At 51.5% G+C, this 17361-nt stretch overlaps 1 protein-coding gene and 4 pseudogenes across 1 annotated transcript; 4 read left to right on the top strand and 1 right to left on the bottom strand.

Moving 5' to 3' along the window:
- Positions 1–352: 352 nt before the first annotated feature.
- Positions 353–3607, top strand: SAPIO_CDS2243 (annotated as a pseudogene; the record flags this gene model as incomplete).
- Positions 3608–4842: 1235 nt separating this feature from the next.
- Positions 4843–9211, top strand: SAPIO_CDS2242 (ABC transporter; the record flags this gene model as incomplete). The annotated part of the gene is made up of 2 exons (XM_016785323.1): positions 4843–6724; positions 6798–9211. The coding sequence occupies 2 exons, from the start codon at positions 4843–4845 to the stop codon at positions 9209–9211; spliced, it is 4296 nt and encodes a 1431-aa protein (XP_016644699.1).
- Positions 9212–9922: 711 nt separating this feature from the next.
- SAPIO_CDS2241 lies at positions 9923–11269 on the bottom strand (annotated as a pseudogene; the record flags this gene model as incomplete).
- A 1495-nt stretch (positions 11270–12764) lies between these two features.
- On the top strand, positions 12765–13403 carry SAPIO_CDS2240 (annotated as a pseudogene; the record flags this gene model as incomplete).
- Positions 13404–15084: 1681 nt separating this feature from the next.
- SAPIO_CDS2239 lies at positions 15085–16950 on the top strand (annotated as a pseudogene; the record flags this gene model as incomplete).
- Between the last annotated feature and the right edge of the window lie 411 nt (positions 16951–17361).

Below are 17361 nucleotides of genomic sequence, written 5' to 3'. Positions count from 1 at the left end.
TGGTCGGAAGGATTTTGATCTTGTCCAATTATGACCCGCGAGCCAATCTTCTCACGTCCACCAATTGTCGTGGTCGGTTGATCATGACGTGGTGACGGTTTCCCCTCTCTTCCATGGTGGTTGCCTAGAGTAAGATGCAGCCCAGCCAGAATGAATGGCGACCTCAGTAACCATATCTAACCCCCCCGAACCCCGCGCAGATTCCTAATTCCAGTCTTTGAAATGTCACAGTCAAGTCTATTCCGCTCCGCTACCTCGCACTTAAAATCCTTGCCAAAATCAATGATACCCCATTCCAAACCTTAACTTGACATCAACTCCAACTTGATAAAAAACACAGTCAGAAGTCAGAATGACACCAAAATATGGCGAGTACACCCAGGCCCTGGCTTCGGCCGCGGGTGACTACGAATGCCGGCGAGCTGGCATAAAAGAGAGAGCCGATGGCACCTGCGAATGGATCTTGGAGCAGGGCATGTTCAAGCAGTGGCTCTCAGACGATGGTCCGTCTCTCCTTTGGCTCACCGGGATCATGAAATCCGGCAAATCAGTTCTCGCGGACTTCCTAGCCAGTGATCTTGCTTCTCGGAAACCAGATGCGATAATATGCTCGTACTTCTTCCCGGAACCGACTATGTTTGAGAAGAAGCCCATCTTTACGGCGGATGCAAGCCAAGCTCTCGCTGCTCTCCTTCACCAAGCACTCACAAAAGAACCCACGTTGGTTGCAGCTGCGAGGGCTCGGATTACAGAAAATGAAATCACCTCCTCACGAATTCCCACTGCAGCCCTCACAAGTGCCCTTTTTGATGTTTCCAAGAAGTTCGAAGCTGATGGTCGACGATTGATATGCATCATCGACGGCCTTGACAGTTGTGAGGACAGCTCTAGGGCTGAATTTATTTCCGAGTTAATATCCATCGACGCAAACCTGAAAGGGAATTTGAAGATATTCTTCACCAGTCGGCCTGATTTCGGCGTTTCCCGGGCCTTTGACGACGTCGGTCCACGTATCCGTATTCGAAGCGAAGACATTCCTGCGATTCTGGATCAAGACGTAAAGAAAGTCATTGAGAGCGAAGCTGATGTACTTCAATCTAAAGGGGTTATTGACGCGGTCAGAGCCCGCATTCTTAACCTCAATCTCTGGGCGGATTTGGACGGCTCGTACCTACGGTTTACGTCGATTCTCCAAGCTTTGGCAGAGGACACGTCGGCTGATAAGCCTCTTCGCCAAATTATCTTCGAGAATCGGAAATACTTCGATCAATATTATGAGACGCTGTTGGAGTCCCTGCCGGATGAGAATGGTACTTACGATTTGTTTCATTGTCTCCTGACATCACGAGATAATACCCTCACCTTGACGGATCTTAATGTCCTCCTAGCGCTTGAGGACAAGGTTCAATCCCTTCAAGACCTGGAGAAACGACTTGACCCCGACATTGAGACTACAATTCAACGGCTAGGAGGCTCCTTGGTGCGCATTTCTAGGTCTAGGGTTGGGCTCGTCAGTAATTCCGTCGTGGAGTCCTTCACGCGCCGGTGGGACAAGGACACGAAAGATGGACCACAGCGCTTCGATAAATCGAGTGCCTACCTCACATTGGCGGACAAGTGCACGAAGTTTCTCCTCCTCTGGACCCCTTCATCAATTCAAGGGTTATCAGCTGCTACGAAAGACACATTCGAAACAGCCTCGCGTGTGCCGGTCTTGTACTGGCATACTTACGCCAAAAACGCCGGGTTCCATGGCGAAAAGAAACCTCGGTCCCCTCCAGCTGACACTGGTCAGGTCGACCGTATATGGGGAGCAATGCAGAAGCTGTGTGACCCATCGCAGGATTACATTGGAACTTGGTGGCGGTACTTTGTAAGGGCGTCCGGTTACCGCTGCTACAAAGACGGCGATACATGGTACGAAGAAGTGAAGAAGCAGCAGCAGCAGCGTGAACCGATCGACTTTATTCGCCGTACAGTTTCCGAGGGCGACGTGACGATTTTACATCATCTCCTCTGCTTGAGGGACAAGGAGAATACGGCGAATGCGATTCTAGAAAGAGCAGCAGACGACACAGACCTGCTTCAATATGCAATCCAGCGGGACAAGGGCGAGGTTATGAGCTATATTCTTAGAGTCCACGGACACCTCCCTCTCCAAAGGGAAGTTGCGCTTGGCGAAGTTCTCGACCGAAACTCTACGTTGCTTCGATATCTTCTTTACCCAGAAGGAGACATCCCACCGAAGACGCTTTTAGCGCTTGCCACCACCATACCGAGGCCCAATATGTCCGAAAACTTGGACGAGGAGAGTAAAGAGCTGTTATCTCGCCATCTGGCTCTCGCGTGTCTATCCTCAGGGGATGAACTTGTCACGCAGCTTATCGAAGAAGGAGCCGACGTCAATGCAGCCACATGTGGATTGACGCCGCTGATGATTTCAGTGCTTGGAGACAATCCCAAGGTGGTGCGTCTGCTGTTGGATAAAGGAGCCCGGTCAGATTATGTGTGTCACTATGAGGATAGTGGCGTGGAACCGGCCCTAATTTACGAGGAGCTAGCTGAAGGTGGTATTAAGGGGAAACTCTTAGAGCACAATATTTTAGTTGTGATGCAATGCCTCTGGGACTTCTTACAACGCGAGAAATTTGTCGAGACGCCGTTAACGCTAGCTAGCCGCCTCGGCCAAACGGGAATTCGCTCCATGCTAACGGGCGACGACCGAGCCACCACAGCAACGACTACGCTTATCGCCCGAAGAGCCTTGGGTATCGAGAATGGAGACCCTAGTCCCGAACTCCGTCAAGTCATACTAAGAAACTTGGATCTCCTCGAGAAACCCAATGTTCTAGGCCGCGAGCTTTGTCATATTGTTGCCAAAGGAGACGCCCCGTCTGTCACCGAGGAACTGATTGTCTGCGATGCCATGAACGCGGCAGCAGATGAGGCTGGTAAGATGCCCATGCACTCGGCAGCGGAGAGCGGAATGACGGAGAATCTCGAAATCTTCATAAAGTACGGGGGAGAGGATGCGCTACTTGCCGCCGATAACAAAGGGTGGGGATGTTTCCAATACGCACTTCGGGCCGGCCGGGTCTCAACGGTGACGAGTCTGCTCGAAAACCACCCAATCATACGTACTATAAAACGTCCCGATGGCATGACAATGCTCCACAACGCCGTCTACGGAGCCGTAAACAAAGGCTGCCTAGACATTGTCGAGACCGTGCTCGGACAACAGAATTGCAACATCGATGATCGGGACGATAAAGGCCGCACCGCCCTACACCATGTGATTGAGGCTGTCCTGCAGTTGCAGACGCCTGACTCCCAAAATTTGTCCATTGGCGCAGAGGTGGCCAAGTTGCTTGTGGTCCGCGGTCTGGAGTACCTTATTGCGGATGCCAATGGGGAGACACCTCTATCGTTTGCGAAGAGGAGACGGAAGGAGAATCAGAAGGGCGAAGATGGAGGCCTGGAGCCTCGCATCATCGATGCGGTGAGAGATGTCGAGGATATTTTGAGACGGGCGCCGTTGTGGGGGGATAATAGGTTGAACCAGGCCCAGATTATGGCCAACTACCAGCAGTTTCTGGCAGGGCGCTGAGTCGAATCCCGTTTACCGCCGTCGCTGTTGAGCAATTGTATAATATTAGATCTAATTATTCCCGCTTGGGGGGGTTTGATCGTTCCGTTAAATTCAACCCGGGCTTTGCGTCACCCAGATCGCGCAATTGATCTTGACGAACCCATGCAATTAGATGAGATAGTTTACCATTACCTGGATTTTTAGGTGCCCTCTTGGTTTTACTCCTCTCTCTCCTCGAGTATTCCCTATTCAAAGGCCATTAGCAGCCCAATGAAAGACTTGCTAAAACAGATGTCGGCATCCCTGTCAGGCAGTTGGATGGCCGCCAAGGGATACTCCACTCGGCTAACCACTAGATACATTTCAAGAGAGAAGTTGGAGAGTGGGGAATTTTTCCAGAGACATTGGTGCGCCTACTCGTTCCGTTCTCTGGTCGGCATCGGCAGGGTCGGGCGCCGTCCTCATGTTAGTGTGGGCACCAATGTGCCTCAGTCTCCCTTCGATCGGAGCCCCTCGGCACCGACAATGAATGGCGACTCCCGTTAAACCCCCAGACTTGCCACTTCGATCATAATCTTCACTTCGCTTCTCCACTCACATCCGGTTCTGGACGTAGGATGCAACCTGAAGATGCGTTAGTAACTGAGAGGTTTTTTCCGTTCTATAAAGCCGAATGAACGGTTCCAATGACGATGCTTCTTCTCTTTCGTCGGCTGCGGATCATATAAACGCCTCAAGATCTACCAAACTCATCAGCCTTAGTATCAAGCCCGGTTCCGGGAGAGAAACGGATGCGTCGGAGGAGCTTCCAGATATTCCTTGCTCTACCTTGGACCGTCCACGTATGTCCGACCAGCCGTGCCAACTTTAACTTTCAGAAAGGCTCCACTTGTAACATCCAAGTTTCCAATCCTGAGCGATTGCATCCTACGATGAATTAGTGGACTCGTCCACCTTTGCATGATTTCTGCCGTTGAGATTACAAACCAGGTCCGGAAGGCCGGGGGTCTCGGAGGGTGCAATGACGTCTGATGTCTTGGGGAGATTTTTCTCATCTCCATATTACATGAGACAGACTCTTGCCATAATTTTAAGTGCAGGTATTCCCGCGACCGACAAAGCATTTAGACCACATGAATAGCATAAATTGTACGATTCCATCTCAATGCCAGCCTCGGGCCTCTGTCGGAGAATCGAGTTGGCAACTTTGTACCATGGACCCGCTAGCGAGAAGCTAGTTGAGCTCTGTCATTATGGCGAGCAGCGATGAGCTTTGGAGGACGATATCAGCCGAGTCCTACCTTGGCGAGACAGAATACCAGCGAGAGATATACGACACGGGGGTCGATACAACTACTGGCATTGCGCACGCCCAGCCGGACGAGAAGATAGACTCGACGGCAATCTCGATAAAATCTTTCTACGACAAGACGAGAGATCCGAATGAAAAGCCGCCAAGGCTTGGGCTGACCTGGACGGATCTATCGGTTCGTGGAGTAGCCGGGGGCCTTCGAGTTCACGAAAATGTGCTGTCGCAGTTTAACACCCCGCGGAGATTCAAGGAAGCGAGACAAAACAAAGCACACAAGGACCTTAGAATCATTCTGGACCGAGTTCACGGCTGTGTCAAACCTGGAGAAATGTTGCTCGTCCTCGGTCGGCCCGGCTCTGGCTGCACCTCACTTCTTAACATTCTCGCCAACCGGCGTTACGGATATGAAGAAATTGAGGGTAAAGTTCGCTTTGGGGCCATGGATGAGGTGCAGGCTCGACAGTATCGCGGACGCATCGTCATGAATACCGAAAACGATTTCTTCTTTCCGACTCTAACCGTAGACCAGACGGTGGAGTTTGCGACCAAGATGAAAATCCCACACGATTCATGCCCCATTCCGGCCGACTTTGCCACTCCGAAGGAGTACAGGAACGCTGTCAAGACTTTCATCCTCCGCACCCTTGGCATTTTCCACACCAGCGACACGATGGTGGGGAATGAGTTCATACGTGGCGTCTCGGGAGGCGAGAGGAAGCGAGTGTCTATTGCGGAAGTGCTGGCAACAGATGCTAGCATCTATTGCTGGGACAATAGCACGAGGGGCTTGGATGCCAGCAATGCGCTTGAATGGACTCGAGCGGTACGGGCAATGACGGACATTCTAGGTCTTACCACCATCGCGACGCTTTATCAGCCTGGAAACGGCATTTATAATTTATTCGACAAGGTCCTGGTGCTAGACGGAGGGAAAGAGATCTTCTACGGGCGGCGGGAGGAGGCACGGCCCTTCATGGAGAGTCTGGGATTCGTGTGTGCTGGTGGCGCAAATATTGGCGACTTCCTTACTGGCGTGACGGTCCCATCGGAGCGTCAGGTTCGTCCCGACAAGAGGGCCTCGTTCCCCAGGAGTGCTGTGGAAATCGAGGCTATTTACGATAAATCAGAAATCAGAATGAGGATGGCTAAGGAGTACAGCTATGGCGAGAGCGACGCTGCCGTATCAAATACCAAAAGCTTTCAGGATTCAGTGGCACACACCAAGTCCGCAAGTCTGGCTCACACTTCACCGTTTACAGTCTCATTTGCGCAGCAGGTGAGGGCACTAACCGCTCGTCAATACCAACTGCTCTGGGGAGATAAGGCAACGCTCGGCATCAAGCAGGCCTCAACCCTGATCCAGGCATTGATTGCTGGATCTCTCTTTTACAACGCCCCTGCCAATTCGCATGGGCTCTTCATCAAAGGCGGCGCATTATTCTGGTCAACCCTGTACCACTGCCTAGTCGCTATGTCTGAAACCATCGCTACTTTCTTTGGACGTCCCATCCTCTCGAAGCACAAGGAGTTTGCCTTCTACCACCCAGCCGCTTTCTGCTTAGCGCAGATCGCCGCAGACATACCACCATTGTTCGTCCAAGTTACCGTTTTTGGAATTATCGTCTACTGGATGGCGGGACTTAGAGAGACTGCCGGAGCCTTCTTTACCTATTGGCTTCTCATTTTCTCCAACTCCTTCTGCATGACAGCCTTTTTCCGGTTATGCGGTGCGGCTTTCCCGACGTTTGATGCAGCTTCCAAAGTGTCCGGATTTGTTATCAACGCTGTTGCGACATACACCGGCTTCATGATTCCCAAGCCTGGTGAGCGCGTACCTCCCTCTTTTGACCCACAAACGGCAAGCTGAAGTTAGGTTCTTATGCTGACGTCCTATAGAAATGCATCCGTGGTTCGTTTGGATTTATTGGATCAACCCATTAGCGTATACCTATGAGGCATTGGCCGCCAACGAGTTCCACAACACTGTCATCCCTTGCGTCGATAACAATCTGGTGCCTTCTGGCGACGGCTACACAGATTCGAACTTTGCCGCTTGCACTGGAGTCAGGGGCGCAACCCCAGGCGCCACTTTCGTTACGGGGGATCAATACCTAGACTCTCTGTCATATTCGCGGTCCCATCTATGGAGAAACTTTGGCATCGTTTGGGCTTGGGCGGCGTTATTTATCAGTTTAACGATCTTTTTCACAACTCGGTGGCGAACGTATATCGGGGGCGGAATCCATCTCGTTCCCCGAGAACGGATGGCCCGGAATAAACCCCTCGCGCCAAAGAAGGATGAAGAGTTCCAAGCTGGTTCGGGCTACCAGAGCACCGCACGGAGTGAGAATTCAGTCAAGGCCGAGCCGAACAACTCGGACGTGTCGGGCAATTCCCTTATGAGAAATGCTTCGGTTTTCACCTGGAAGAACCTCAGTTATACGGTTAAAACGCCGTCGGGAGACCTCAGGCTTCTCGACAACGTCAGTGGATGGGTCAAGCCAGGCATGCTTGGAGCTCTAATGGGAAGCAGCGGCGCCGGTAAAACCACATTGATGGATGTCCTGGCTCAACGAAAAACCAAGGGGACGATTACCGGCTCAGTTCTCGTCGACGGACGTGAATTGCCAGTCTCATTCCAACGGTCCGCTGGATACTGCGAACAATTCGACGTGCATGAGCCATTTTCGACCGTCCGGGAAGCTCTCGAGTTCTCGGCGCTTCTGCGGCAGAGGCGAGATACACCCGACAAGGAAAAGCTGGCCTATGTCGACACGGTAATCGACCTCCTCGAGCTTCGAGACATAGAGCACAGTCTCATCGGGCGCCCGGGAGTTGGGCTGTCGGTTGAGCAGCGCAAGCGCGTTAGTGTCGGGATAGAGCTTGTCGCTAAACCTGGTATCCTGATCTTTTTGGATGAGCCTACGTCGGGCCTCGACGGCCAAGCCGCCTACAATATTATGAGGTTCCTCCGAAAACTGGCTTCCGCCGGTCAATCTGTTCTTTGCACTATCCACCAGCCCAGCGAGCAAATTTTCTCTCAGTTCGATACCCTTCTACTTTTGGCAGAAGGCGGTAAGACCGTGTACCTGGGAGATATCGGCCCAGGAGCCGCCACTCTCAAGGGCTACTTTGCTCGACACGGCGCTCCCTGCCCTCCGGACGCAAACCCAGCCGAGCATATGATTGACGTGGTATCGGGGGTAGAACACGAGAAAGATTGGCATCAGGTGTGGCTGCATTCGTCGGAGTATGAACAGGCTATGGCGTATCTCGACAGCATGATCCGAACGGCTGCGTCGAACCCACCTGGGGTGGCAGATGACGGCCATGAGTTTGCCGCCTCCATGGCAACTCAAACCAAAGTTGTGACGAGACGGATGAATGTCACTCTCTACCGCAATACCGACTACGTCATGAACAAGATCGTTTTGCACATCATGTCCGGTCTGTTCAATGGTTTTACCTTTTGGCAGATTGGCAATAGCATAAAGGATCTTCAAAACGCTCTGTTCGCCATTTTTAACTTTCTCTTCGTTGCCCCCGGAGTCATCGCACAGCTCCAGCCTCTGTTTATCGACCGTCGAGACATGTTCGAAATCCGAGAGAAGAAGTCCAAAACTTACCACTGGGCGCCCTTCGTGACGGGCTTAATCCTATCAGAGGTCCCGTACCTTATCGTCTCCGGTTTTCTCTACTATGTGACCTTTTACTTTACGGTTGGCTTTCCCACGGAAGCCAACAAGGCCGGCGGTGTCTTCTTCGTCATGATAATGTACGAATTTCTCTATACCGGCATCGGTCAATTCATCGCCGCATACGCCCCGAATGCCATTTTCGCCTCTTTGGTAAATCCACTACTCATCAGCATCTTGGTTTCGTTCTGCGGTGTTCTGGTGCCCTACTCTCAGCTACAGGCATTCTGGCGCTACTGGATGTATTACATCGACCCGTTCACCTATTTGATGGGTTCCTTGATCAACTTTGCCCTCTTCGGCCGGCCCATCGAGTGTGAGGAATCAGAACTCGCCATTTTCAACCCTCCGGAAAATAGTACCTGCATCGACTTCCTGTCCGCGTACCTCCAAGGAGCGGGCTCTGGCGCCAATCTCCTTAACCCAGATGCCACAAGCGGTTGCCGCGTTTGTCAGTATGCCTCGGGCACCGATTACCTTCGTACGCTGAACCTAAAGGCCTCTTACTACGCCTGGAGAGATGCGGGCATCGTCGTTGGATTCGTGTTTTCGTCATATGGTCTAGTATATGGTTTGATGAAGCTAAGGACAAGGGCCACAAAGAAGGTCGAATAAACGAGAAGATTTGAGGTTGTATCATTTACTGCACCGCTGTTTAGACCATGCGAATTAACTAGCCTGCCAGTGATGGCAGGGCCCTTGAAAAGGTCAACCATGGAAGAAAGATTCGCCAGGCAAGCCGAAGGAAGTAGGTGTAATAACGGTTCCTCTCTTCTGCTTTTCCATTAAAAGGTCATGATCATCACAATCAGTCCGACGTTCCTCTTTCATGTAGAATTAAACATTACTCCCAGTTCTGCGCCGCTCAAACCAAGCTATCAGTATGGCCTAGTGCACCTCTCAGCTCAGGGAAAGGAATCTCTAGATGTAGAATTTCAACCAGACCAGGTTCATGAATTAGTGATCTCCTTTGGCGTCTACTCCATACAAATTCTACTGCGCACATAGCGGAGACACATCAAGTGAGATTCGGATGCACCTTTTGGTTAATTTATTATTCTGAGCCAGAAAATCTGTAGAGACTAGAGAGCCAGGCAGTCCAGACTCCAGGGGCTTCGAAACGTGACATTTGAAATATACCCGCGCCTCATGCTTAAAGAGCTTATACACTCAATTTCGCGGACCAGGACAATCAATAAATTACCGTAATCACTGCACATATCTGCGCTTGACGTAGACTTCGCTACAGTGGTACTTCCGACATTCGTAGATTATTATTGCATGCGTCCCTTGATGCTCTCAGCCCGCCACATCCCGGCATTCATATCAAAACGAGACGCTACTCACGACTCGGGCAATGGTGCGTTTTTGGCATCCCTTCTCCAGCGGTACATTATTGAATCGATCCGCAATCCAACCTAGATAATCCGCCTGCGCGGCATAAGATACAGGATCGTGGTCCAAGTCGGGGTAAAGTAGGAGCTCTGCCGTAGAATTCGGAAATGCTTCACAAGTAAGATCGAAATCCTCTTCAGTAGCATTTGCATACGTGAGCATGTCGGCAAGGCCCTGGACGACCAGCATAGGCCCGGCTAGCTTATGTGGGCCGGCACCGTTAAACCGTTGTTGCCAATCAAGAAGCTCTGGTAGCTCTAGCCAGCTGATATCCTTGTAGAGTTCGGTTTGAGTAAGATCCGAGTAGAGAGCTATGCCGGTCGCTAGGCATCCGTGATCCGCGAGCGGGATTCTATCAAGGACGATATCGCTGACGTAGTCTTCAACCCGGACGGAGGGAAAGAGGCGCGATACGGATTGCAAGAAGAAGATGGAAACGACGTCGCCAACAGGCCCACCGTTGGCTAGACGGAAAGACTCGGGAATAAGCGACAGAGGACGTAGGGCTGGAGCGGCGGAAACGGCACCGAGAAACCCTCCAGTCGCCTTGCGCGGCCGAGCCTCGCGCTCGTTGGTTCTCCAAGCCGTCATGCCGCCTTCACTATGTCCGACAACGACCCATTCGTGGGTGAGCAGATTCCCGAGGCGGCTTCGCACGGCTTGGACAGCAAAACTAATATCGCCAGCATGTAAAGCCCCAGATTCGTACATGAATCCTTGGGGTATGTCGCTGCCCTGTCCCGCGTAATCAGGGGCAATGACGATGTAGCCCTGTTGGACGAGAGCAAACGGCCCCTCCCATCCGTAGTAAAGAGCTTTGTGATTTGAAGGAGCGCATTGTCTCGTCCCCCCTGCAGTTCCGTGGGCCCAGACAACTGTACGCAGCGCCTGTCCTTCTCCTAGGGGGTTTGAATACGGGATCAAGACGAATCCCGTCGCCGGGATAGCGTTTCCGTTGATATCCTCGCTCATGTAGAAGATTCGAGACAAGGAAACTCCAGAGGGAAGGGACCATATCTGAGAAATCTGCTCGGGGGTCAAGTCGTCCCACTTGACAAGGTCTCCAGCTGCATAAGCGGAGACGTTAGCTGGACTATCGTAAAACTTGTCCGTAGCTACGTCAAAGCTGACCCAAGAGTCAGCCTCGGACGCAAGGGCCTTTTGGTATTGAACATGGCAGGCGACATCGCAAGCCGAAAAGGTATTTTCTGTGCCTGCGTGGCATGGCAAAGTGCCGATGGAGATCAATGAGAGGAGAGTGAGAAGCTTGTGAGTCATGGTGAAAGATTGGAAGATGAGAGTAGAGTCAAGGGGACCGTTGGGAAAACACCTGTTGAGCAGAATTAAAGAGGGCCGAAGGAGGCGGTCCCAGTCTTAATATAGTTATTTTTACGAGACTGTAAGGGCAACCCATCAATATCGTAATATCTTCCGAAGTCTTCAATGCTCTCCTGCCGAGGGTCAAAAGCCGATGGAACATGCCGACGTAGTTAATCCAACCAGAATGCCTCAGTATCCTCGGATGATATATTGAACTCCCATGAACCGTGAAACTCGCACGTCTAGAACGGATATTTTCTGTGAGGTGGGAAATGGATCGGGTCCAGGGATGTTGAGTCGTCGATTTGTGATTGGAACCGCGGACGTGGAGAGATGTCGGGCTATTACTGAAAAAGGAAGCTCCACCCACCATAAGTGGGGCTATCGTCAGTCTCCACTCCAAGTCTCCATCTGGCGAAGGTCCACCGCATACAATATTGGAAATTGAGGCGATTCCAGCCCAGTTTCTTCTCATCAGCTACATACTCATCCTACCTTTGTTGTTGTGCCGACTAGCTCGCGAATGTTGTATTATGGGGCGCGAAGACCTTACGAATACGGAACGTAAGACCCGATCCCGCGGCGGATGCGCGAATTGCAAGAAGCGGAGGCGGAAGTGTGACGAGACGAGTCCCGCTTGTCTTGCCTGCCAGCGCCGAGGCATATCATGCGGGGGCTATGGGATCAATCTACAGTGGAATTGTGGGGTAGCTTCCCGTGGTTATCTGGCTGGCGCGACTCTTCCTATCCTTCCGCCGCAGGACGGCTCAATGGACGAAAATCCCCGGAGACCCGCTCGCCCAGAGACGCGGAACACAGATAAGGGGCAAGATCGACCTTCCATTGTCAACAATCCTCCAATTGGTCAGTCTGCTTGTATAGACGACGATGAATACAGGCGACTTTTCTCCAAATGTTTGTCTCTCCACATGCTCTTCTATCAGACTACTAAGCCTAAGTAAACTACTAATGGTCTTTTCTGAGAATCAGTTCTTCAGACCGGGGTCTATATGATCTACAGGACCTCGACAGACTCCTGGATGAGGAACATGATAGAGGAGTTATCCGAAGAGTCACCGGCTTTAATATCCGTTTGTGCCGCTTTGGAGTTGACACACCCGGCCTATCCTCCAGAACAACACTACTTGTTTGTTGAGAACGCCTTACGCGTTTTCCGATCCGAAATTGCCGACAACGCGACTTTCACAAATTTCAGGAGAGGCACACTGTGTGCCTGCCTACTTATATGTACAATATCTGTAATGTGACCACTGCGCTTCTTGGCCCCTTCTCGGTTGTATGTGCTCACGATCTCCCATAGATCATACAAGGCGTGCGGTGGACCAGTCACTTGCGCTGTATCACGGACATATACAGACTGGACGGCGATCTCGAACGGCTGGCATCTCTCGATGACCCATTTTCGGTCCATCTCCTGGAAGTTGTAGGGGTGATGGACCTACCCAATTTTGTCTTCGGCCGCATCAGCCCACGCCTCGACTTCTGGAAAAGGTTCCGTCAGGCTCAATTCAAGGCGAAGAACACACTGGACAACGGCATTGAAATAGTCAGCGGACTCCCTCGCTCACTCTTGGACATTTTAGCCTGCTTCGATGAGCCGGCCGTAGAAGAGCGGTTATGGCTTTGGCATGGAACAACGGGCCACGTCCTGCAAATCCGGCTCTGGGACGCTTGGCGATTCAGTGGCATTCTGCTGGCACGGCGGACTCAAGGAAGCTACCATACTACCTCGATTTCTCTACCGACTTCAGAAGAGCTCCTAGGCCTCCTCGTCGCGTCGCTGGATTCTTTACGACTAGGCGTGCAACAGCCGGAAACTCAACACTTGCTCATATGCCATGCATTGCTCTATCCGTACATGATCACTGCCTCAGAGTTTACCCTGCTGCGATCCCATCCAGAGTGGAAAGCACAACTGAACCGACTACGCGACTTCTTATCGGAACTCGACCCTACAGATAATTGTCAAATTGGACTCCAGATCATTGATGAGGCTTGGCAGAATGGCGATGAAGCCGTGGACCTCGATGTGGGAGTTAGGCTACGCGGCCTGGAGCTTGCCTTGTTTTGAGAACACTCTACGGTTATTATAGCGACGGAGCAAGGCTCTAATTTCCTATCCGGTCTCATTTAATATTCTGACTCTATCGAGGAAACCATTTACTTCAAGTACAGTTTCGGTTGGCTTCTTAAGATATCTAAATATCTCCCTCATCCCATTCTTTAAGATTCATTCGTGTTCTTTTGTAGGAAGCAATTTTATTTTAGCCCCACAAAATAGATCTCCTTTACAAACAACTTGAGGCTTTACTCGAAAACACAGTATACGCATTGGACTATAAAAGGCGCGATAGAACAACTGGAAAGCCAACTTCATGAGATAACGGGGATCGATGTAGAAGCCCTGCGAGATGGCGCTTCGAGAAAGACTATACCTGTGGCGAGGAAGACAGCATGGCCTTCGTCCCGACAAGCTATGAGGACGGAAGAGACTGCATACTGTCTTCAAGGGCATCTTCGAAGTCAACGTGCCCTCGTTATATGGGGAGAGGGACAAAGAATTCCCACGGTTACAGCAAGAAATTATCAGGACAACACATGGCATGACTCTCTTTGGATGGAAATCCTCCAAAATGTCGCAGTGGTACAACGGAGTTGAGATTCGATTTCTATTCTATTCTTCCAGTAATGTAACTGTCTATTTTTCTTAGTTTTCATTGGGACTTCCATTGCGTGTTTCCATCATTGTTTCCATTGATCAACGGAACATCCCCTCATTAGTGATTACAAACCCCCGCCAATACCGCCTCTCGGCAGTAGAGCATAATGGCTGCCTGGTTGGAGTTTTGCGTAGCTTATGGCCGCAGAGAAACCGACGACGTGAATTACTGTGGTGGTTTATCTCTATTGTCGTTAGGTTCGTTAGTATAAAAGTAGGTTTACCAGGTATGATGGTCTCCCTAGATCCTCGACTTGGTCCTTCTCACAGAAAAAATAAAATAAAATAAATAAATAAATAAAATAAATTTTTTTTTTTCCGTAGGTCGAATCCTAGAGTCCAAATTGAATACTTCTACTTCTTTTATGACCCCTGCTTTACATGATGGCTGCCCCCTTGGCATAAAGTACGTCACTGGAGTTTGTTCAGATACAATCAACATTTTGGTCCAAATAATTCTTTGGGCCTTTGGGCTTGGGTGGGGTGTACAGTAGCTGTAAGGAACCGTCGTTAGCAGTTGCAGGGATTTAGGGACTCTCTCGATGACTCCATGGCCTGTTGCCTTCGACCTGGATGAGCAGCCATCTATCTGTGTTTGTGTAAATGCCAAAGTTGATTGTTGAGAGAGCAATCAAGGCCTGATTGACCTAGGTGGAGGCCGCCTGCAGCGATTGCGCAGCGACCAAACGCCACAATGAAGTGTAATTATTATTAGGGGCTGTTCCTCCAAACTAATCCTCACTCGGCTGCTGTTTGGGGGCTCATCGATGACTCCGCCGAATGACTAACAAGGGCCAAGGAGGCCAAGGACAGGGGTGGGGGCCGGGGCAGGCAGCATCGATCAATTGGTCTCTTGATCCCTGCCTTTGGGGTGGCTGCCTACCTCCAGTTTTCCGTGAGAATTGGGGAGAAACGACGCAAAGGAGGTATAAAGGAATGGCTTCTTCCTTGCCCAGTCTTCATCTTTCAAATTCCAAATCCCAAACTCCAAACTCCGAACTCCAAATTCTTTCTGACTCGTCATTCCCAAGCAATGAGAAACTGGGCTGACGGCTCTTCTAACCTCCTCGGGCTTGCCTCCATCGGCAACCTGGTTGGGGCAGAGCCTAAAATAGCGTCGTTTATCGAATCGTCGCCGTTATTATCCTATATCTCTTCCTTCTTCGCCTCTTGGCTCCGCATCGATGTCGCGTCCTTAACAATTGCGCTCGCCATCCTTGGCACCTTCCCTTCCGCCTTTGACCGCCTCCGTTCCATCGCATCCCGCCTCGCATGGTGGATTGCCAAGCACTTTATGGCCGCCGTGTGCATCAGCGGGAATGACCTCCTGAACAAAGAAGTCATCAATTGGCTCAGTTACAACGTTCTACCTGCTCGCTCCGTACGGATGCTGTCTGCTCGTACCGAGGCCATCCCGGACCCTTACAACCATTGTCGGCAAGAGCAGGAAAGGAACGACATCCGGGACGAGAAGCGCGTCCCGGTGCGCTATCTTCCCACGTACGGCACTACTTGGTTCTTCTATGACTGGAATCTCTTCTTCGTGAAGCGGAACCCTCAGAACTACCACGGCCTGGCCGACGACGGAATCATCCCGGTCGAGTTCACGACCGCCCCAGAAGGTTCCGAACCGGTGACCGTCATGTGCCTGGGGCGGTCCGCCGAGCCAATTAAGAAATTCCTGCAAGCTTGTCGAGACTTTACAGACGAGCAGCGAAATGCATACACGAGTGTCCGGTCGTCCAAGAAGACCGACTACATTGCCGAGGATTGCTGGGGCTGTGTCGTCTTGCGTCCCATTCGGCGAATGGAAACCGTCCACTTCGACGAGAAAACCAAAACCAGGCTGGTGAGGGACGTCAAGCAATACCTCGATCCCAAGACTAGGAAATTTTACAACAGCAAAGGCATCCCGTACCGGAGAGGATACCTCCTTCACGGCCCTCCAGGAACCGGGAAGACGTCCCTTTCTCTTGCTCTGGCCGGTCTTTTCGGCCTGGACCTCTATCTTTGCCACGTTCCCAGCATCAAGAGCGACTCTGACCTGGAGAACCATTTTTCAACGCTGCCGCCTAAGTGCATTGTGCTCCTCGAGGATATCGACGCCGTGGGCATTAAACGACGGAGAGAGAACGATGAGGACTCGGACGACGACGATGATTCCGACATCGATGAAGACGAAAACTACCCGAAGAACCATTCATATCCCGGTTGCTCTCTCGGCGGGTTGCTGAACGTTCTAGACGGCGTGTCCTCCCAGGAGGGTCGCATCGTACTAATGACATCCAATTTTGCCCACCGACTTGACCGCGCCCTTGTTCGCCCCGGACGGATCGACAAGATGATCTTCCTCGGTAACATCTCGCGGCGGAGCGCCGAGTTGATGTTCGAGAGGATGTACCTAGCCGCGGAGGACGGTCTGCAAGGCGAGCTAGAAAATAAACTCTCCAGGGAGGAACTCAGGGAGCTCTCGGAGAAGTTCGGATCCAAGGTCCCGAACGAGGTCTTCACTCCAGCCCAACTGCAGGGATACTTGCTAAATTACAGGCAAGACCCTCACCTCGCGGTTGAGGAGATCGAGTCCTGGGTGGAGGAGGAGAGGAAGGCGATGGAAGATATGGAGGCGCTGAAGCGGGCGGAGGCGGAAAGGCGCAGGAGGAAGCGGGAGGCTAAGAGGACTCAGGTGAATATTGACTTGGCAGGTATATCGGATCCGCGGAGGCGAGTGGAGGACATGGTGCATGAGGTTCCGGTAATCTGCGATGATCAGTCCCAAGCGCTGACGGCGGAGGAATCAGCGAAAGAATCACCTGATAAAGTGGATGGCCCCGATTCTCCCACAAGTAGTGGGGATCCTGTCAACTCGGCGGACGGCTTCGTTCGTGTACGTGACTTTTAGGTAGAAAGGGGGAAACGGTGGCTCCAACGCCACGCTTTCAGAGCAATAGCTTGTGGTGGCTTGCTAGCCGTCCCTGACTCCTGCCTGGCTGTACTACTAGTTCCTCAATATGAATTTTCTCTCTATTTGAAGCACCGCAATGGGTTATCATGTATGTTTGCCTATGTGGCCCTTGTACTTCCAAGTAAAAGACGCTAGGTTCTACCGTAAGGTCGCCCGAATGGCGGGAGATCCTTCCGTACACTTCCTTTCAAGGCTAGGCCCAGGATGTTAAGATGCGAAGATGCTCTATTTGGAGAGTCTGATGAGGATGACTACGGCGAGGACCAAGCCGCCTTCAATAAACGCTCTCGTACAAATCCAGACGGGTGTCGTTTTGCGCGTCCATATCACCGGGCAAACGAAACACCC

This window comes from Scedosporium apiospermum (genome assembly GCF_000732125.1).
Source record: "Scedosporium apiospermum strain IHEM 14462 chromosome Unknown SEQ_SAPIO_0086, whole genome shotgun sequence".
Taxonomy (NCBI): Eukaryota; Fungi; Ascomycota; class Sordariomycetes; order Microascales; family Microascaceae; genus Scedosporium; species Scedosporium apiospermum.
Note: the sequence above shows the minus strand (reverse complement) of the source record. Positions and strands in the feature narration are given on the sequence as shown.